General features: G+C 37.2%; 1 protein-coding gene across 6 annotated transcripts in view; it reads right to left on the bottom strand.

The window, feature by feature from the left end:
• Window positions 1–1,905: 1,905 nt before the first annotated feature.
• Window positions 1,906–23,046, bottom strand: part of PLA2R1 (phospholipase A2 receptor 1) — a 126,291-nt gene continuing 105,150 nt past the window's right edge. For 2 of the 6 annotated variants that reach the window (XM_050752866.1, XM_050752870.1), the window contains 7 exons: window positions 19,570–19,808; window positions 17,836–18,004; window positions 15,644–15,784; window positions 15,032–15,148; window positions 13,698–13,874; window positions 10,880–10,912; window positions 1,906–10,741 (listed from right to left, as the gene is read on the bottom strand). In XM_050752866.1, the coding sequence (XP_050608823.1) occupies window positions 10,527–10,741; window positions 10,880–10,912; window positions 13,698–13,874; window positions 15,032–15,148; window positions 15,644–15,784; window positions 17,836–18,004; window positions 19,570–19,808 (1,091 nt within the window). In that variant the 3' untranslated portion in view covers window positions 1,906–10,526. Of the gene's footprint in view, window positions 10,742–10,879; window positions 11,565–13,697; window positions 13,875–15,031; window positions 15,149–15,643; window positions 15,785–17,835; window positions 18,005–19,569; window positions 19,809–23,046 lie in introns of those variants that run through there. The other 4 variants (XM_050752867.1, XM_050752869.1, XR_007718442.1 and 1 more) reach the window with 4 other exon arrangements.

The raw sequence follows: 23,046 nt of genomic DNA, 5'->3' as shown, positions 1-23,046 counted from the left end.
GAAAAAAGACTCTTTTAAAGTTCTTTTTTTTAAACCTGTGATTAGGTGACTTGCAGGGCTGTTTGTTTATATCTTTGATCAGGTTGGATGTAAATCACTAGCTTTTCATAAGAATGCATCAGTCTCTGGAAACATGAAGCAAAACAGAAGCAACCCAGTTCTTGCTACTATCCAGGGCCGTAGGAGGAAGTTTGGCCATTCCTAAGATCCATCAGTAAAATCAAATGGGGAACTTTGCATTTAATTGTTTGTCAGGCATTTTGTGTATCCTCTGGGGTTCCTGATTCTCCCTTCTGTACTCCCTTCCTTCAACTCCGCACTTCAGAACTCTCCTTGGGGCTTCTTTCCTATTCCACAGACCTATTTGGGTACCAGTGCATAACTGCAACTATATCTCACCTTCCCAGGTATCTGATTCAGGTGAGAAGCCTCTTTCCCTTTCTCTGATTTTATGGTCTGATAACATAGACTCTTTCATTATCCCTGGTCTACCATGACCCACATTCCTCTTAACCTCCTCCTTTCTTGCAGTGCTCTGGGGTCAGTCACACTGCAAGCCACCCAGATCAGAACTGGGAATCATGAGATTAGTTCTCATGTATTGTCACAAATTAGCCATGTATTACTGGTAAAATCAAAGAATATTTCTAAGTCTTCTGTTGTCATCTGTAAAACTGTGCTTGAAATAGATTTGTGATCTCTCAAATACTACCATGAAATAAGAGAGATGAGAGCTGGCAGAAGTGGCCTAGTTGTCTTCAAAGAAAAGGAAGGCTGTGTGGAGATGGGTTGGAACTTAAAGATCACCATTATGCCCCAGGCATCGTTCCTGGTTTCAAGTCACAGAAACATAACTCTTTTCTGGACCAGGGGATGCCATGCTTTGGCTTATTCAACTAAACACCTGCAAAAGCTGAGGTAGATGTCATAATGCCAATATATGACTGTTCTGCCATCTAAGAAAGCCTGGTGTCCCTGTTGTGGAATCACTGCACCATGACAAGTTCCTCAGGTCTAGACCCCCTTTCTGGTGAGACTGCGCACACCTGTGCACCTCCTATAGCAATGTTCCAGAGCTGCCACTGCCCAAACAAAATCATACATGAGACTGAGGAGGACATCACAATGTCAGTTTATTAATTTACAAGGAGGAATAAAATGTTTAGGAATATACCTAACCAAGGAGGTGAAAGACCTCTACAAGGAAAGCTACAAAACACTGCTGAAAGAAAGCATACATGACACAAATGACTGGGAACACATACCATGTTCATGGATAGGTAGAATTAATATTGTGAAAATGACCATACTGCCAAAAGCAATCTAAAAATTCAATGCATTTCCCATCAAAATGCTACCATCATTCTTCACAGAACTAGAAAAAAATCCTAAAATTCATATGGAACCAAAAAAGAACCCACAGAGCCAAAGCAAGACTAAGCAAAAACAACAAATCTGGAAGCATCACATTATCTGACTTCAAACTATACTATAAGGCCATAGTCACCAAAACAGCATGGTACTGGTATAAAAATAGTCAAAGGAATAGAGGAACAAAGGAATAGACCAAAGGAACAGAATAGAGAACTCAGAAATAAAGCCAAATACTTACAGCCAACTGCCTTCTGGTTCTCTATCTCTCCCTCCCCACAGTTCTGATGTCTACAGGGACAAGAACTCACTGTTTCCTAAATCTGTGAGTCGGGTTTCCAGCTCCTACCAAGCTCTGTATACTAAGAAGATAAAGAGTAAAGTTTAAATAATTTCTTAGAAGTAGGAACTCAAGGAGCTCAAGTTAATTCACAAACCACTGTGCGAAGACAATAATAAAGTTACAGTTTCAGGGCTGGGGGGGCCAGGAGAAAACATTACAAATGGTCCTTTAACAATTTGCAAATTGCTGTATTATATTAAAAATATATTTATTTGAAAAATGTCCAGAACATATACATTGAATCTAATATAAATAAGAGACTTAATGGGAGAAACATAAACACATTTTACATTAATCTTGAAAAATCAATTTCCATTAATAAATAGAAGCACAGGAAACAAGCTGAAAATAGCATAGATCAGGGTGTCTTTTTCTTTTTTTGAAGGAAAAAGATGATATTGCTGTTCATAATTACAAAAAATGGATGATAATATCTTAAATGAGTTAACTTTGGTCCATCATGCTTACTTCATGGTGTGAAGAAAACAGCACTTGAATGATTTTTTCCCTTAATTTGTTCTAAATTACAGCAAAGTGCTCTGCAAGAAACAAGTGCTCGTGTTAATTAATTCTGAGTAAAGAAGGTCACCGGTATACGTAGGGCTCATTTTGTGGTTTCAGTTATTGGCATTCTTCTGCAATTAGAATTCGTCATTAGGTATTAGAGGCACATGCATAGTTTCACTTTTTTAAATCCAGAATTTCAGATTTAGGCACATTTTAAAATTTTTCTCTAAAAATATTCTGACCCCAAGCTAAAAACTTGCTTTCTAACTCAAAAAATACTAAAGAAAGCTGTTTTATCTAACATTTCTTACAATTTAATACATATTACTTATCTTGTTAAGGCTTGTCTACTTCTGACAGAATTAATCAGTCTCCTCTCCTTTTTTTTTTCTGATTCTCTTCCTCTTGATATTATTTATGTCACATTGCATTGCACTTATCATTTACATATTCCTCTCCCCGAGACTGAGTTCCATGAGGGGAGAGATGGGGTGTTATTGGTATTTATAGCCTCCGAGCACATGACACTCTCTGGGCCACAATAGGCTCTAAATAAATGTTTACTGATCAGAATTGTTTATTAATATATTTTAAGTGCTGCCCATATACATTAACATAACAGTGCTTGCTAAGATACGTTAAAGTATGTAAGACTTCCCCATTTAGGTTTTCATTTTCTAAATCAGGGGTTGGCAAACTTCCTGTAAAGGTCCAGAAAGTAAGTATTTTAGGCTTTGCAGGCCATTCGGTCTCTGTTGCAACCACTCAGCTCTGTCACGGAAGCATGAAAGCAGTCATGCACAGTATGTGAGCGAATGCGGAATGGCAGTGTCCCAGTAACCTGATTTCCAAAATGGGCTGCAGGCTGGATTTGGCCCTGCCAACTCCTGCTCTAAATCCTCATTTTGAAAGGTGGGGAAAGAGGTAATAAATAGTCCAGGCATGTATCTTGATAATCACTACAGTCAAAGTTTCTAATAAATGTTGGCAATAAGAATCATGATGTACATGCCATTTTGGAAATGTCTCCCAATTTTTCTTCTCTAAGAACAAAATGGAAATGAAGTGAGTTTTTCCCTGCCGTACCCTATTAATACTAAGGCATAAGATTGTAGGGGATAAGCAGGAGTATGAGAATTAGAAGTACTGATAAGACAGGGAAGTGACACAAAAGAAGAATGCAGAGAAAAGAGAGCAGATGGAAGTCAGTGTGGCCTGCAGCAAGATGTGTCTGGGTCCTAATCCTACAGCGGATGGTGTGTTAGGTAGGTTGGAGACACACAGGGTTTTGCACTGCTTCTCATCTGAGACAAGAGAGAAAAAACATCATATAGCAGTGGTCCTCAAACTTTTTGGCTAGCATACAAAATTGCTAAAATAATTGTGAAAGAAGGCATTTCGCTTCACGAATTTCTAAGTTGACAGCCAAAATTTTTTATAATTAGGATGCAATTTTCAGAATATTATAAATAATGACGTGTAAAAATAAAAGTGCCTTATCGCCCTTTTAATATAGCCAATGGAATAATATCATAGCAAAATGTTAACTTTGTATATTGAAATGATTTTAGGTTTATAGAAAAATTGCCAACTTAGTCCAGAGAGTTCCTGTACAGCCTCCCTCAGCTTCTTCTAACGGTACATCTCACAAAACCATGGTATAATCATCAAAACAAATAAACTAATACTGGTACGATACTATTAATTAAGCCACAGACTTTATTTTACTTTCCCATTTTCCCATAAAGTCCATTTTCTGTTCCAGGATCCAGTTTAGGATTTCAACTTGCATGTAGTTGTCATGTCTCTTTAGTGTCCTCCAATCCTTGACATTTCCTCAATCTTTGCTTTCTTTCATGACCTGGACACTTTTGAAGTGATCATTTATCTTGTGGAATGTCCCTCAACTTGGATTTATCTAATGTTTTTTCATGATTAAGTTGAGATTACGCATTTTGGGGAGGATACCAAAGAAGTCATGTGCCCTCCTCAGTGCCATACCAGGGGGTACATGATGCTGATGTGGCTTATTACTGCTTCTGTTAACCTTGATCCCTTGATTAAAGAAGTTTCTTTACTGTAAAGTTATTACTTTCCCTTTGTAATTAGTGATTATTTTGGGGGGAATACTGCAAGGTTATGCAAATATTCTGTTTCTCCTCAAACATTCACCCCCTAACTTTTGCACCAACTTGTAGGTCTTGCCAACAACAATTATTATTGTTGTGTTTTCCTGATAGTGATTTTTGTTTCTCCCATTTCTTCTACATTTATTAATTGGAATTTGCTGGGGAGAAGAACTGTGTCTTCTTTTCATTCTTTCATTCACTCATTCAATTGTTTACATCAGTATGGACACACAGATATGTATTGTATGGGTTATAATCCAATATTATCATTTTTTATTTTTTGCTCAAATTGTTCCAACATTTCCACTGGAGAGCTCCTTCAGGTTGGTTCCTGTGCCCTTTGGACATGCCCCATCTTTCTGTGAGCACCTCCTTATTTTCTGCCGTCACAAGATATTCCAGTTTCATCTTGTGTTTTCCTGCCTTAGACCTGCAATCAACTACTTTCTCAAGAAGCCTAAGTTCCTTTGACTGGAGATACTACAACAATTTGAGCTCTATCATAATCTATTTAAAAATAGAAATACACAGCAGTCAGAGATATTACTTTCTTTTAATCTTGTATTTCCATTCCAACTCCCCCCCAGAATTTTATCCTAATGAAATATACTTTTATTTGTGAAATATTTTATTCATTACCTTATCATATTTTCCTGCAGTAAAAATATGTATATAAATTAAAATTATTTTTTAAGAAGTCCCTGTGAACATAGGCTCTAAGTATTATACATTTTCTTCTACATTGAGTTGTCATTTCAATTATTGTTAGTATACAATTGATCAGAACAAAATAAATATGTTACAAAGATTAAAATAAGATCAGTATATGTCCAACTAAAATGATAGCAAATGGATCTCTTAATGAAATGGATGTATCACAGATAAAAATTAATTAGCATTAGTTAAAAATTACTAGTATAAATCAAGCTTCAGCATCAATTCCGTTCTCTCTTTCCTTTTTTTGTAGGTATACATGCTGAGAAACTCTGGTAGAAATTGCTGGTGCTAACTGTAGTCAGTTATCCTCTTTTTCCTGAGCACACAAAGCAGAAGACTTCCTGGACTTCCTTTCAGTTAGCTTAGGTCATGTGACTAGTTCCAGCCAATGACACAGGAGTGGAAGTGCCAAGTGTTTCTTCCTGAACCCGGGAACTTAACAGTTCTCTAGTGCCAAAGCAGCACTGGAAGCCCCATGTTCTGGAGGTAGGACACAGCCTGGACCTGTGAGCTACTGCTTGGAGGCAAGCGTCCTGACCATAGCAGGCTTCGCATGATCAATAAATTAACTTCTGAGTTTTGTTTTTAACCACTGGTATTGCAGGGTTTGTTTCCACAGCATACTCTAACTTATCTTAACATGGAAACTTTGTTCATATTAAATAGGTAGATGGGAATAAAAGGAGGTTTGTTATAATGATATCCCTCTATTATTTGAATTCCTTTCTCATAGGTGCCAAAAAAAAATCAGTGATTCTACATTAAAAAATTTTTCTATCATCTATCAGCTAACTGTTTGATTATGTCCTCCTTCAGTTTTTTGTAACACAAAGAACTGGAAGCACCCTACTTGCAAAATGATTTGTTACCCAGTCATTAGAATGATTCATGTCAATTTCCTACAAGTAAAATTAAAAGGCTTTACTAAGACCCTTCAAGTAACTGTTCATTATGCCTGTTACTCTTTCACTTACAGGCACCTTGCTTTACCTAATATACAAATGAAGGCTGGGAAAAGTAAAATATCAATTCATTATAGTTCGGTCAATACTATTTTCTATTAAAATGCCTTTATCATATTACAAGCTTTAATCAGAACACAAGAGCAGCAGATTTAGTTCATTCAATTAACACAAAATGTTCATCATGAAACTTAATGGGTAAAGTCAATCCTTGTTGTCAAACCAATGAGCCAAATAAAAAAAAAGTTCAGAAAAGGTTTGAATTCATTTTTCAGTTCAAAGAAGCTTGTTAATACTGATCCTCACAACTCACATAGAAATCTAAGATAAATCAAGCCTTGGGACTTTCTTCTGGATAACATAATATGTTAGGTTCTTAGCAACACACACTTCACTTTGCTTTCACCAGACTTTTTCTATAGCCTGTTCTCTGACAATAGTCAGGTAATAGATGAGATAAATTCTCAAATGAAGGTGGTTAGCACTCCAGCTGTTCCACTGTATAATACGTATTAATTCAGAATATGAACATGGGGCAAAATAACTCATTTCTAAGTCATTGCTTCAACTTTTACAGAAAAATGTTCTAACACAGAAAAAGACATGAGGATCTACAGAATGAGTTTATGATTTCTTTATTAAAAGAAGCTTCACTGACATCAATACTTTGAATATTTTTCTTTGGAGCCATGGAGGATTTTCCCATAGTAAGATCTGAAATGAAAGCCATTTCTTTTTCTTTTTAAAGGTAGAGAAAGGCATTTGTGTAAAGAGAGGTGGGAAAGAAGAACCAGGGGTGCTCTCAGGCAAATCAGTTATAAGAAAAAAATATACATGAAGATTCTGGAAATTAAGTTTCTTAAAATACCCATGCTCCTGTATTCCTAAGGCATGTGTCCCCAGTTCGAAGACTGTTGACTTAGAGGATGTATTTCAACAGCCTGTGGAAGCTCCATAATGAATCAAAGATGGGTCTCAAGTTAACATCCTCTGTCAGCCACAGATTGGAGGCCCATGGAGGACTCCAGGCCTTAGGAGACAGAGGGCTGGCTATATAGGAGGAGCATGGACCCATGAATGACCGAATAGAGCAAAGTCCTCTTGCCAGCCCATGGAGGTGTGGGTGAGAAATAAACCTTTACTGTGTTAATCCACCAAGACTGTGGGATTGTTTGCTAGGGCATTTTGCCTTTCTGTACTAAAAGAGTAGCTAATGGTAGCTAATAGGATCTCACCACTGCAGGGGTGAAGTGACTGCCTTGTAGCCAAGACCTGCAGTGTCCAGATAGGGAATTCAACAGGAGACACAGTCACTTCTCCTGAGATAAGACAGCACCAGGGACAGCCAGAATGAGGCCAAATCAAAGAGAACAGACTACAGATTACAGCAACTGCAGACTTAACAGCAGGTGCCAGCAGAATTCCCAAGAGTGAGGCCAGACAGCTATTCTCAGTGGACATCAGCTAACATACATCCACCGTAAGTTATCACCTTCTCCCCTCAACACTATCAGGACACAGCAAGTTCTCATATATCCAACCACCATTTTGAAAAGAGTAAAGAAACTCCAAAAGACAATGTTTAAGTGAACATTCAGTAAACATTTAAACCTGAAAGAAGACTGTTGTAATTGTAAGAGCCCAAGATACTGTTAAATGGAAAAACCCAAGAATTTCCATTACTCAGAGTCTATAAAGATGCTCAAATTAGTTATAGAAAATAATTGACTTTTGAAAGGGCACATTATCTATGTGTGAATTTGTGATCCTGCTGTTTTTTTGGCATAAATGTAAGGAGTACAAGTGTAATTTTGTTACATAAATACAGTATGTAGTGGTAAAGTCTGGTGTAACCATCACCAAAATAGTGTATAATATACCCATTACCTGCTACTTTTTTTTTCTTTTCGTCTTATAGCTACAAAATCTAGTTCAGATTAAAAATACACATGAGGCTGGGTGCGGCGGCTCATGCCTGTAATCCCAGCACTTCGGGAGACTGGGGTGGGTGGATCACGAGGTCAGGAGATTGAGACCATCCTGGCCAACATGGTGAAACCCTGTCTCTACTAAAAATACAAAAATTAGCTAGGCGTGGTGGTGTGCGCCTGTAGTCCCAGCTACTCGGGAGGCTGAGGCAGGAAACTCGCTTGAACCAGGCAGTCGAAGGTTGCAGTGAGCTGAGATCAAGCCACTGTACTCCTGCGTGGCAACAGAGCGAGACTCCATAAAAAAAAAAAAAAAAAAGTGAAAAAAAAGGTCAAAAAAATTGCATATATATAAGTGTAGCAGAATACTTCAGTGCTATTTCTGCAAATTCAGTAATGGCAAGAAGTGTGTGATCTGTCCATGGGTCCAGATTCTCCGGAGGTGTTGTTCAATACTAAACACCAAAGCATGGATCATTGACAAGCAATACTGCTTATTTCTGCAAAGTCACTTTCCGAATGGTGTGTTTTGTCAAATTACTATGTGTGACTATATACCCTGACAGGAAGGCTGGTTGATTAGCAGTTTTTACAAGTCCATTGAAAAGAACAGAACTTTAATTCCACTCAAAAGATTGTTAAATTGGGCTTTTATACCATCTGGTGAGTTCAAGCCAATTATTCTTTTGAGTCATAAATACGCAACTGCCACATCATATAATATCTTTTAAAAAATGAAGTCCCAATACTTAAAAAATTATGGAAGTAGACTGTCTCAGTGTGTAAATTATTATAACAGTAGCGAAGAGCTGCTTTTGGAAGCTGGGTTAACTGCTGCAGGCCACAAGGATTCCATTCTTAGTGGTATGCTCTTCAAATTGTATTTCTAATGATGATGGTTTGCCTCCTAGAAATTCATTCATACTTTCTCTCAGAGCTCCCCCTTGTGACTAGTGGCCACTGGTTTTGAGGCAGTTGGTTGTAATAATTAAAATGCACACTCTCAGGGAGGCCCTGAGAGCCCGCAGTTTCTCTCTATCATGGAACTTTACTTCATTTTCATAACCACTTGCTATTTTCTGCATATGCATTTCTTTACTGAGTTACTGTCAGTTTTCCCTCATTAGAAAATAAGTGCCATGAAAAGATAGCCCTTACCCCAAGTTGCTCACCTTAGCATCTCTGTTTCTAGAACAGCACTTTTTTTGAGTTGGGGTCTCATTCAGTTGCCCAGGCTGGAGTGCAGTGGAGCAACCATAACTCACTGCAGCCTCCAACTTCTGGGCTCAGTTTATTCTCTTCCCTTAGCCTCCCAAGTAGCTGGGACTACAGGTGCATGCCACCATGCCCATTACACTTTTTTCTTGATAAAATCCAATAAACAGTTATGTAATGAGTACATTTTTAGATATTGATTATGAAGCTGTTTTCTTTATAAGGAACTAAAAAAGGAAAATAAAATCTGTAATTTTTAATTTACAGACAGTATCATAATCATTATTTACCATCTACACTAAGTAGACTAATATAAAAGGAGATGGTTCCCAGAAACTAGCTTATTAAATAGAACACCTAAACTCATTTACATAATAAAGATATCTAGATTACTAATTTATTTAGTACTTCTCAACAATCGTCTGTCTGGTTCTAATGAAACTATAATTCAGATCTTTAGCTCTTCCCCTTTAAATCCAAGTTACATTTTATATCTTCCAGTTGTTAAGAGTGTTAGATATTATTCTACATCTTTAGTTTTTCAGAAAGTCCATGAGTTTTAACAGTACAACTGTTAAAGTTTCAATATATTACTTTAAGCTTATCTATAAGACATTTTAAAATATCCAACTTAGTAATCATTTAGTAATTGAAGGTTTAAGGCCACATTTTAACTATATGGTTGTTTATAAAAGTGTGCTGCTAACGAAGGTCTTTGCCATTTAAAAGAAGGTATTTTTTTCTCCTTTAGCTTGAGATGTTAGACCTAATAAAAATGAATGTCACCTTACATATCAGTTGAGAGCCCAGAACCTGTGATCCTTAAGCATAGAAATTAGTATTTTTCAAATCCTGCTATTAAAAGTGAATTCAAAAGAAACAACTAAGAATCCTCTCAGAAGCCCTTTCCTTTTCCTCTCATATACAAGATTAATTGTTTTTTGCTTCTTTCTGTCTTTCTTAATGGTATAAGTGTGGGTAAATGTCTGAATAGATACCAGATTAGTTTTAATCCCCCAAATTTTAGTAGAGACACATTAATGCAAAAACTATTACTCATATTGATTTGAGAATTTTCAATAGGGAGTTTCTTTTAATAGTTCTTGTCTTTCTGAAAAATAACCAATGCATAATTTCCCCTTTTTAAGAATGGATCACAGTTTAGGGAAATGAATAAATCAAAACCCATCTGATTTGGTTAAAATTCAAAACCAGTAATCACTTCAAGAATAATTAAAATAGTGACCCAATTCACATTCTAATAGCATGTGGGCTGTAAAGGGAAAGGCAGATGAGACTCCTGTTTAGTCTTCTTTACTCACCCTGGTGGCTGGGACATTCTCTGACCTCATTATTATTGGTCACTCTTCTCAAGATCAGAAATGAGAATATTTTCTTCTAAATGTACCGTACTAAAGTTGGTTGCAGGATAGTAAGGATTCTGAAACCCTGCAAGTCTCCCGAAGAAACCACCGTTTTGCTTGTAGATGCAGAAGGAAAGAGTGCAAATGGCCACAGTGACTATGAGTGTCAGGACTACCACAAGAGGAATGATGCTGTGACTTGGTCCTGAAAGAATATATATATATATATTTTTAAAAGAAAAATGTCAATGGCGATGAAATAATGTAGATACTGTCATACAGTTGCTTTCTATCTTATTATTTCTAAGAAAAATCAAAATGTTCTGTATGGTTTCAAACGTACCTTTTTCTGGCAGCTCCTCTGCAGTGCGAATATCTAAGATCAAATACAAAAATTAAAATGAGGTTTTTCTTTTAATTCAGCAAAAATATGTCATTACTTACACAGGGATCAGCAAACTATGGTCCATGGAACAAACTGGGTCACCTGTTTTTACAAAAAATGTTTTACTGGAACTTAGCCACACTCATTCATTGATGTATCGTTACAGCTGCTTTCGTGCTACAATGGCATGTGACAGAGACCATATGGCTCCCAAAGTCTAAAATGTTTACTAGCTGGCCCTTTACAAAAAAATTTGCTGACCTTTGATTTACTGTAATCACTGTTATTAGTGCTCACAAACACACACCCTGCTTTTTTTTTTTTCTCAAGCCAAAAAGTTTTCATTCAGTTCCAGCACTGTGCTGCAATAAATATAGAGTAAAATATAAACCCTGCATACAAGGAACTCACAGTTTTGCTGGGATCTTATATGGAGTTTGTCCAGCAATGATAATCTGCCTGCCTCTTTACAAGGATTTTTAAATCAGCATCTTCTCACCTTTGTGGTCTCATGGGTCTTGGGGAATGAGCAACAGCTTCTCCATCCAAAAAGTTAGAGAGTTCCTGTTTTAAAACTTTCTACTGTAAAAACACATCTTTTAAGTAGATGTTATATCAAAATGTGAACTCTTCTATTTTTGATCTAGGTAAAGATCCAGAGAAAGATATAGAGAATGAACCAGAGGAAGAAGAAGAAATGGATTTGTGAGTAAAAAAAGTGCCTTGATGTCCTACTGATGCGCATTCACTCTGATAGACATGAAAAAAATAAACACCGTTACCAATAGCAAAACCATACTTTTAAAAAACAGACTTTTTTTTTTTTTTTTTTTTTGAGATGAAGTCTCACTCTGTTGCCTGGGCCCGAGTGCAATGGTGCGATCTTGGCTCACTGCAACCTCTGCCCTGGGTTCAAGCAATTATCTTGCCTCAGCTTCCTTAGTATCTAGGATTACGGATATGCGCCCCTACACCCAGCTAACTTTTGTATTTTTAGTAGAGATGGGGTTTTGCCATGTTGGCCAGGTTGGTTTTGAACTCCTGACTTCAAGTGATCCACCTGCCTCTGCCTCCCAAAGTGCTGGGATTACAGGTGTGAGCCACTGCACCTGGCCCAGACTTGTTCTTTTAATATAAAAACAATGCCATTTAACGTTGCATTAAACTGTTGAAAACATGTATTATTGTGTTTTTATGAAGACACTTCTTTTAAATTGATGCATATCAGATGCACAAATTTTCAGAATACAAGTGATAATTGAATATAGTCATACACTTTATACAGTGTACTTGGGATAACCATCACTTTAAACACAAAGATACATCTTTAAGAAAGACTGTTAAGAGTGTTTGTTCTCAGAATAGATGCAGTGGGAGGCATGGAAGGAGCACTTAGAAAACTTAGAGTTTTCTCTGTAGTCCTTGATGTAGCCTCAGTTTGGACAGGCACTTTTCCCATCTGTAAAATGGGGATATTTAAATTGCTCCACAACCTTGGAAAGCTGCTACAAAGGATGAAAGAGGTGTCATCTGCATAATAGGAAGCTTTAAAGTCCTGTAAGACATGAAGTGTTTCTGATTTGTTCTTGATATTTAAACGCTAGTGATAACTTGGTCACATTATTTATCAGGCTTAGCCATGTTTTTCACACAGAGTTGAGACTCACATTGTGGGGGTTTCAGACATTGGTGCCCACACCTGCAGTGTTTTCTCCTTCATTCCCAGTATCAGATCAGTCACCAAGGCTGGTGATTCTCTCTTCCTATTTCGCCCCTCCTCTTTCATTCCTAGTTCAATTACTTAAATTACAAATGTTTCTCTTCATAGCCTCATGAGTTCTACTTCATCACAGGTGTCTACAGAGCACATAGGGGTTTGTCTCTTCCACCACAAAGTTTAGCTCTTTAGCCTGGCACTCTCTGTGAAAGGATCCTACATTACTGTCCAATTTTATTCCCATCACCCCCTAACGTGAGCCCTTTGCTCTAATTGAAATACATTCTTAGTTGCTGCCTTTAATCAGGCTGGGCCTTTTCCTCTTCTGCTCCAGCTTCTATAATTCTCTTCATCCTTTGGGATCCTAAAACCTCACGTCTGCAGCCTTCTCTAGTAGTCCAGGCCACAGCGATCCCTACTTTATAATACTGACATCTAGAAATTGCTGTAATTATTATAGACATTTTCCCACCATCAGTGATCCTCCTTAACACCCTCTCTTTGGTTGTTTGCAACTGACTAGAAGTTTCTAGCTTAGATTTCTAAAATTATTGTTTTCTTTTTTAATTACTAAACACTAAGTATGTTGCTCATGATTAAGTTAGAATGTGACTTTTAGGACACATTATGCTTGCAACAGAGAATAACATCTCCTTGTCCACAACAAATGTACATAAGCCTAGATTATATTGCCTGAGACAAAACATAAACCTTAAGAATTCTGAATAGCAGTCACCAGAATGAAGGTTGCTGGTTTACATTCCTAGTTGTATTTGCTTGAGGGAAAATGCTTTTTTGTCCATTAGGTGATCAACCAGGGTAACACAAGAAAAATCATAGTCTTTTAGCTGATTTATAATGATTTTTTTTTTTTCTTCTATCAGAGAAAGAAGGAGCTGAACTATTCTCTGACTTGTTTGGTGCAGAACACGACAATAACGTCAGAATCTATCTGAATATTCTCTAAACTTGGATTTTAAAACCTTTAAATGCCGAAGAAATCAGTCACATTAGTTAAGGTAGAATCAAAATGAAGAATTACTCTCTGATTTTACCTACCTGCCTTCATTTTACATATAAAGCCCTTTTTTTCTTGACACGGGGATAGCTGCCATAATCCTTCCGGGATCCTCAGGGCAACACAATGATGGGGCTTGAAGTAGTCTGTGTCTGGCTTCCGAATGCCCCAGTTTGACTGGTCTGTGGGAGTTCCATCAAACCACTTTATGGTTTCATCTGTGAGAAAATTGCTGACTCATTATGAATTATGTGCATGGTTACCAAACATACTAAGACTGGAATTAACCATAAAAAGCACCCCCTGAATTTAATAAGACTCTTGAACTAATACATTCAACTCAGTAAATATAGTCATGTACTCAGCATCAAAAGGTAGGCGTTAATAAAGTTGCCTCTTTATTTTAGGTACAGTGTTCTAATTTAGGTCATTTAGGTTATCATGTTTCTTAATGTGACAGTTTGAATTTTGAAATATTCCATATATATACGATCAATTTAAAGAAATCATTTGATAAACAAAACTAATTGAGTCAAGAAAAATCCTTTGAAGTCCTAACATCTTCATCATTACAAAAAGGCTCGCTTTCTAAAAAGATTTTACAGTGAATTTCTTTAATAGCAAGCCAGCCATGTACCAAAGGGGTAGGGGCGGTAGGACAGTCCATCCCATGTGTGGGCAATAGTGTATTGTCTGAAAATAATTTAAAACTAACAATACAGCTAACTAAAAGTTGGTCTGCTTTTTATTATCACCATCTGCTTGAAATTCTGAACAATGTTGGTGATTAAAATACTCCTCCTCGAAAGGGTAGGCTCACCCCCCACCTTGGTACACCACTATAACAAGCTCTCCATACCAATTAAAATAATTTTCTTCACAAGTACCTTTCAATAACCATCAATTACATAAAGAAAAGAATACCATGATTCCATTTTATTACAAATTCTGGTTTTTATGAGTAACAAATCAGAATCCTAACACCACAGTTTATCATGGAAACATTTCCATAACTCTATTGTGCTTTTATAACATTTAGAAACCTGGGATATTTTCAAGTAAATATGGTTTTGGTATGCGGTGACTAAGTCTGTGAACACAAAGTTCCAGTCAAGCATCCTCCTGCTAAGCATAAAGATAAACATGTTATTGTTTGTTTGTTTTTATTTTTGGTGTTCTGGGATTATTTTAAAAGACAAAAGCGTAGAGAAAAGGGTTGCAGTGTTGTTTTTGGAAGAAATGGCTTTAGGCTTCATGCTATTTTTTTTCACAGAAAATGTATCCAAGGAGAGTTTTCTGGCTCACAGATGCCATTATCATCAGCTTTAACAACCATGTATTTATTTATGTCCTCTCCTCTACCCAAATCACTTACTGTTACCATCAAATTGAGCATTCAACCAAACCATCTGGACAGAAGAACCAAAAGCAAACAGCTCTTCTAGGAGAAATGCATTTTCAGCCTCATCCTTGATTGTTAAAAGATTAGAACCTATAAGAGAGACAAGTAGCAAAGGAATATTGGTGTTTACACATAAATATACTTAAAAAAATGTTTCCTATACCATTATTTGTAAAGCTCAGGTTTTGAAAAGTGAAAATTTCCATTGTAAATAAGATACTTTAAATTAAAAAAGTAAAACCACAGTTTTAAAAAGATATAAGCTTGCACTTCAGAAGTTAAGGCATAGAATATTAATTTTAGGGAACATTCAAAATTCATAATGCAAATGCATGCAAAAGGAGCGTTTTCTTCAGAAAGTGCAGTATGCTGAGACATCATCTCAGGTTTCCAAATTTACACTGGACACTGTTTCATATAGTAGCTGTCCTCCAAACAAGAAATTTTAATAGTATTTATTTTTTCAATAGTTTTTGTTGCTTCTTAAGTCACTAAATAATGGGATGAATAAAGAAATCCACATTGTTTACTGAAATGGCAAGAAAGAGCACATGAAAGCATTTTTACCATCACAAAAACAATTACCTTCCTTTTTGCAAAATTCATGAGCAGCCTCAAAACTCATACTGTCTAGGACTGTAGAAAAACTGTAGCAATTACTTTTAAATTTTATCCAGGGAATAGATGTTTCGGAGCACAACTCTGGGTGTTCAGATGGTCTTGTTTCTGTGAAGAAAAACCAGTTATGATTTCAGGGTGGTGACTGGGTTTATTTATTGAGATAAATATTATACTACATTTTATAAAAGACCAAGCTAAATATGTGTAACAAGATTTTCATGGTAATACTCCAAAAGATTGGGTTTCATGTAAATGATTATAAAACTACGACCAGTTTATAGCATTTCTGACAGAAAGAATCTTTACATAAACATAACAAAATATGCTAATGCACAGCTTTGTAGGCTTAGTTTGGGTGCTGCCTGGGTGAGCGTGGCTCTTTGATGTTTACAGTTAGCATCCTAAAGGTTGGAACAAGCAGGGGCTATGACTCCCAGAGAGAGTGGCAGCTGACTGACGCTGGCAAAAGAGATTTCCAAATGTATGCATTTCATGCAGTGCCATGTATCACAGATTTGAAAAGTCCTTACCCACTAATAAACCTATGAAAGAAAATAATGCATTCAATAAAGTATCATAATGTAGCATAACATAAAATAAATAAGGGAACTCCAGGGGGATTTTATTTCAGAGAGCCAGCATGAGAGTTAGACACATCCATGCTGAGATCCCGGCTCCACCACTTATTAGCTGCGTGGCCATGGGCATGTTACCTTGCACTTGGTTTCTTTATAAAAGAGAGCTAACAACAAAACCTTTAAAAATATTTTTTTTTAATTACAGAAAACTTTTTAAGAGACAAAGTCTCACTCTGTCACCTAGGCTGAAGTGCAGTGGCACAATCATAGCTCACTGCAGCCTCAAACTCCTGGATTCAAGTGATCCTCCAGCCTCAGCCTCCCAAGTAGCAGACTACAGGCACGCACCACCAAGCTCAGATAATTGATTTTTTTTTTTTTTTTTTTTTTGTAGAGAAAGAGTCTCACTGTGTTAACCAAGCTGGTCTCAAGCTCCTGGTCTGAAGAGGTCCTCCTGCTCCTGCCTCCCAAAGTGCTGCGATTACTGGTGTATGCCACACAGCCACCTTCCTTACAAGTTGAGAAGTTTCAATGAGTTAAAGCCTGACACTTCTGAAGCATTCAATAAATGCATTGTTATTGAAAGGACAAGATTCCAAGAAAAGGCAAGAGCTAACAACAACAAAAAAAAGCGGTGGGGAGGGGGAAGGACAGCTTTTTTATGTGTTTTAGAAGCACAATTAGCTTTTCCAAGATACATGTGGCTATCATTTATATTTAATCTGGATTGTTTTGATCTAAAGATATATAATTTGTATGTTATTTGATACAGTACCCAGAATGCAAGTAAATACACGCACTTTTACTAAATGAGAGATTTAAAAGGAGGCCAGCTTGTGTTAGCGAATTCTGTGCAGGAAACCTGATTTCTACTCTTGGTACTGGTGATGGACAGCTGTGAGACACTTAGGAAGCTATTTAATGCTCTGAATTTACATTTCATTTTTAATAAAGGGGTTAGGACAGGTGAACTTTAAGTGTAAATGAGATATTATGTAAAGTGCAGAGCCAGATAGCTACAAAATATCCAAACAATATCACCATCATCTTATTGTAGCTCTGGAATCCTATCCATCTTTGATTTAAACTTGAATCCTCAAAGTCCTCCACACATGCTTGAAGCCCATGTTTCTCATCTAATTTCCCACCCCTCCCTTACGCCTAACCTGCATTCAGGCAAATTCCAACATCGGCTTTGCCGGACATCCTAGTCCTGCCTTCCTTCCCCATTTTCATCCAGCTTTTCTGCTCAGAATGCCTTTCCATGTCCCATTATTAGCCATCTACACCCACTCATTTATCAAGGCCCATCTGCACTGCCGAGTCCTTCAAGAAGCCTTTCTACCTTTCTCCAAATGGATACAATGCATTCTGTTTCTTGATAACCCCCACAACATTTGCTACCTCTCTTGTATCATTTTGTAGTTCTGTTTTTCTTTACATCACCCACCAGACCAGAGGCTTCTTGAAGACAGAGACTTCTTACTATACTCATCCTCATATCCCTTGCTTAGCATAGTGCCTTGCATACAGTAGTTACATAGGGTATATTTTTGAGTTGAATAGAATTGTACCTACCAGGGGGCACATGACAAATGGCACCTTGCAGAAATGACTCACAGGCTGTGCTATGCCAGCGTCCGTTGGTGTCGGCAAAAACGCAGTCACCATGGAGGGAGGACTCCTCGTCTTTCCAAAAAGTGAAAGAGGATTTGGTGCCATCAGACCAGTCAAAATTAAGACCATTCTGTGGAGGAAAACTGAGCCATCATTTCCTTGCCATGACTGCTGGCAGCATCACCCAATGTTATCTGAGCATACTACAATTCCCACATCGATCGCTATTTTCACACACCTGTTTAAAGAGGGGCGAGGACATCTGTGAATACAGCTTGACAAACACGAATATCTGCCACAAATGAGATCTTTTTTGATTTGTAGGAATTCTTGGCTCCCTGCCACTATGATTTTCTAGTAAGCAATCAGCGTGAAATTGGACCAGTACCTTGTCTTTTACAGTGAAATACATTTCAGATCGATCAAAGATTCAAACATAAAATTAAAAATGTAAACATGTTAAAGAAAACTTGGTTAAATTTTTTTATACTGTTGGTGTGGGGAAAACCTTTCTAAGTCATAGAAAATCCAGAGGCCATAAAGTAAAATTGACTACATAAAGTTAAAACATTCTGTACTACATGATGCAATAAATCATCATGAAATATCATTCATTTATCTCTCCCACTGGCAAGGATTAAAATTTTGAGAATACCTGGTGTTGGCAAGGATGTGAAAAAATTAGACATTATCACATGCTGTTGTTGGCATGTAAATTGGTGCAAACTCTTGGAGGGCAATTTGGTAGTACTTGTCAAAATTTAAAGTGTATGCAGCAATTTTACTTCTAAAAAATTATCCTACTGGAACAAGGATATTTCATGTGCATTGTTTATAACTGTGAAAAACAGAGAAGAACCCAAATGTCTATTCACAGGAGAATCGTTTAATAAGTTGTAGTACCTCCTTACATGCCGTGTTCTAAAGAATTCACGAGATTTTTATGTGCTGACATGTGAAATTGTAAAAGATATATTAAATTAAAAAGCAAGTTTAAAGACAGCATATAGAATAGGATCTCATTTGTGTTTGAAAAATAATATACATATTCTTCCATTACGTGAATATATATGTGCATACATGGAAAATTTCTAGATGGCACGCAAGACAGTGTTCACAATTACTGACATTAGGGAGTAGAACTAGGGGTCAGGATAGACTAGTGTACTTTTCGCTACTTTGAGTGTACAATATTTTTATTTAAAAAATGAAAATAACGTATTCTCTAAACCACATCCCTAGAGGAAAATAAAACCTCAAGTGCTTAATTATAAGGGGTACTGAACTAATTAATAATCACATTTCTAGACAAGAAGAATGATTCATTTTTTTCTTGGAGATTCATTAAATGCCACCAATTCCCAAATGCAGTGCTTGAGTTTCAGATGTGTTCCAGTGCACAGGCAAGGCAGTATTGGGGTACTTGGAAATTTTCAGAGAACCTTTGAAGGGTATTGATTTCCAGACATTAGGCAAGTGGATGTTTACCCTAAAGAGGTGTGCACTCTTATTTTGTAGTCATAGGCTGCTCATAAGGTTGGTCAAATAATTGCATAAACCAATTATTTAAGTATTATATTTATTATTATTTTTGAGATTTTTTTTTTCAGTGCTAATTTCAGTGGCCAGATCACGAAGGAGGTAGATGCTAAACTTAATTATTCAAGGATGTCTCAAGGGAGTTAGGATACCTACATCTGTGGTGAACAGTCCAATCCAGTGGGCGTATCCTAGCCGGTTGAGGACAACAGTGAGGAAGGACTGGTGATACTGGTCTGTGATGCTGACCAGCTGTGCTCCGTGCATCAGGCAGGTTTTTATTGCTGCATACCAAGTCATATTTGCATTAATTATTTTGTAAGTTCTGTTGCCATATTCTAAGGTATTGGGCATTGGATACATATCAGATGTATTTACACCACGTCCAGAAGTATCTAGAACAAGAACAGCAACAAAGGTCATTTGTAGCATGTGGATGACAAAGGAGGAGGCAAAGCTTAGCATAGATCCTTGTCACTATGATCCATGTTGATCACAGAGCTTTCTTCTGGAATTGACTGTTTCAAAACGAGGACACTATCTGAAAGTGTAGGTGATGCTAAAAAATGAGAACACTTAGGAAATTTAATGAATCATTTTTCAAAAACAAACATTGATTGAACCATTTCTAGAAGATTTCCCGTTTTTGACCATCCTTTATCAAATTGACTGCTTTTTGGTGGAACTGATGGTGATCTTCTTAGGTGGGTTTCACTCCACTAACTACACTTGGCCTAATCCACACTGCTCTGGCAGAACTTAGTGCTTATTAGTAGCAGAGAGGCACATGTTATATAGTCACATACTGCACTGCAAACCTAATATTACAGGTGCATATTATCAGGTAAAATACTTGATAACACTTTTGACACTGATAGTCACTATTGTGCTTAATGTTAGCATGTATAAATTCTAAAAGGAACTTTAAAAAATAAAGTTAATAAATTCTTAGAAATACACACTGTTCTTATAAACAGTTACTATTAATATGTCACCTGTCACAGTCAAGGTTTATAAATTAAAAGGCAAGGTTTTCCCACACGTTGTCAAGCATTGGTGCTTGAGTGTTCGTGAGTGCCTCTGATCATGTGAAAACCAAGCCTGTGTTTATGAACAGGTGTTTCCTCTCTAATATGTGCGTTTGCCTTTCTGTTCTGTATTATGTTATATACTAGGATAGATTAAAGGTTTAGAAAACCTAAAGGACAAAAACAAGGTAAGAATTTTTGTACCTTCTGATCCAAAGTGACTTGAATTTCTGTGTACTGGTTTAACAACATTTGGTGTTGGAAAGAAGCATGTGAGGTGTGGATAGGTCATGAGACTGGGACTTAATCCTATTCCTGGCCCTAACTGGCTAAGAGCCCTTGGGCAAATAAATCTTTCTAAACCTCAAATTTATGGTCTCCAAGAGATGATGATGATCTCCCTTGGAGAGGTGTGGATGGAATTGAACAAGATATCCACACAGCGCACACACTATTGTATGGAGACACAGAAAGCATCCTATGATTGTTGCTTCTTCCTCCACTCTCCGCCTCCGGTCATACTCCCTCCAATAAAAATGGCAAAGTGGGAAACTGACCTTTATCTGAAACCATTACCTCAATATAGCAGCCATACATATGGAAAAACCAAAGTAAAATGAATCTATTTAATTTCTATAAATTGTGATGGGTCACACTTTTATCATATTTTTATTCTTTGCTAGAAGTCTGTGCCCAGCCTATATGTCCAGTGTAATGGTTATTCATACAAAATAAAAATAATATCAAAGTAGCTATTTTAAAATGCTAACAATTTGTAAAATTAAATGAAATTCTTTGTATATGTTACCCAAACGCCAATTTGACTGTTTTTTTTCCCCACTGAGTTATATGTCTGTATTTTTACATATATAAATTTCTCCATATGTAATTGATTCCATTAAGTTTCAAAACAAGTGATTTTTGAGCAGCAGGGTTTTTCCACCCATTGCCCTGAAAAAGAAAGATCTATTGGAAACCAAGTTCTAAACTGGGGAGTCTTGCTTTGCCATTGTGTCTCTTCTTATTTGGTTTCTTAATTGTTTTGGTAGATAAAAGACTTTGGGTTCAAGCCCAATGTGAGCACATATGTATCTGGCAAATGGAGAAGAGGAGCAGAACTTGAATAGTTATTGTTGGCTACAGTAATTAGTGTAGTTGAACAATATTTTTTGGAAATAATAAAAAACTCTATTATTTGTTAAATACATGCTAGAAGTATGCTAAGTGTTATATATACATAGAGTGTGTGAGATGGTTATTACCACATTTTGCAGATGCAGAAATCATAATCACAGAAGGTCACGACTTGACTGAAGCTTATCTACAAAGGAGGGTGGGAACCCATGTGTGGTGGGCACTCCAGTGCCTATGCTCTCAATCACCACTATTCTATACTATCTCTAAAGGCAAATCTACACTATTAGTCCAAAAAATACCAAAGAGAGAAAGTGATCAGAGGGTAAATTCCAAGAATAAATCAACATGAAGGTAGTGGAATAAAATCATTGTGTTTAACTGAGATTCTCTTGAGTGTGTTATTTTTGTTTTGTTTTGTTTTGTTTTGTGTTGTGTTGTGCTGTTTTCCCAGAGACAGAGTCTTGCTCTGTAGCCCAGGCTGGAGTGCAGTGGTGCGATCTCGGCTCACTGCAACATCCGCCTCCCGGGTTCAAGTGATTCTCGTGCCTTAGCCTCCCTAGTAGCTAGGACTACAGGTGCCCACCACCATGCCAGGTTAATTTTTTGTATTTTAGTAGAGACAGGGTTTCACCATGTTGCCCAGGCTGGTCTTGAACTCCTGAGCTCAGTCAATCCACCCGCCTTGGCCCCCCAAAGTGCTAGGATTACTGGAGTGAGCCACCGTGCCCAGCAAGGATTACTTATGTTTTTAAGCCTAGAGTTCCTCATCTGTAAAATGGGAAACTTTTACTTACTTCATAGAACTGTCTTGAGGATTTTATGGCAAACTGAGCATACACTCAAGGCACAGTGTCAGGCACATCATAAATGTGTAAGTACCTGGCATGCTCATATTATTTCTTTCCCTACAAGGCTCTGCTGTTCCCATATTACTCTTGCTATTACAGATCTAGTACCTTTTTTTCAGTTCCTGACCACTATAATGTTTAAGTGGTAACTGAGAACCAGAAATGGAGCTTCCCTGGCACTGCTTTTTCGAGGATGGGTTGATAGTAACATTAGAGACTTCACACGTATGCCACATTCAGAAGTAAAATTCCTATTCCAAATAAGCATATATATATATGCTAGACTGCCCAGAGTTCCACACAGCTCTAGACACCAACTATGGGTTTCTTGGGTGGTGTGGGCAGGGGTATATACCCAGCATTCAATAAAAGCGTGAGCTGTTGTTTTTATTTATACTACTCAAGGTCAGTTATAGTGCATTCACACTGCTCATTGACCCTGTTGGCTATTTGTAATAGTGTGGCTTTGACATTTCACACAGAAACCATTTGGGGGTTCTGCCCATCAGGTCTAGAAGCTTGCTGCATACCACATTTAGCCACAGAGACCATTTTCAGGGTTCCAAAAATGGAGCCAGTATGAGTTGGTTTATTTCCCTGATTCTTTCCCAACATTTTCT

Source organism: Macaca thibetana, chromosome 12 (genome assembly GCF_024542745.1).
Source record: "Macaca thibetana thibetana isolate TM-01 chromosome 12, ASM2454274v1, whole genome shotgun sequence".
NCBI classification, from domain to species: domain Eukaryota; kingdom Metazoa; phylum Chordata; class Mammalia; order Primates; family Cercopithecidae; genus Macaca; species Macaca thibetana.
The sequence above is the reverse complement of the archived record's forward strand: the minus strand, read 5'-3'. Positions and strand labels throughout refer to the sequence as shown.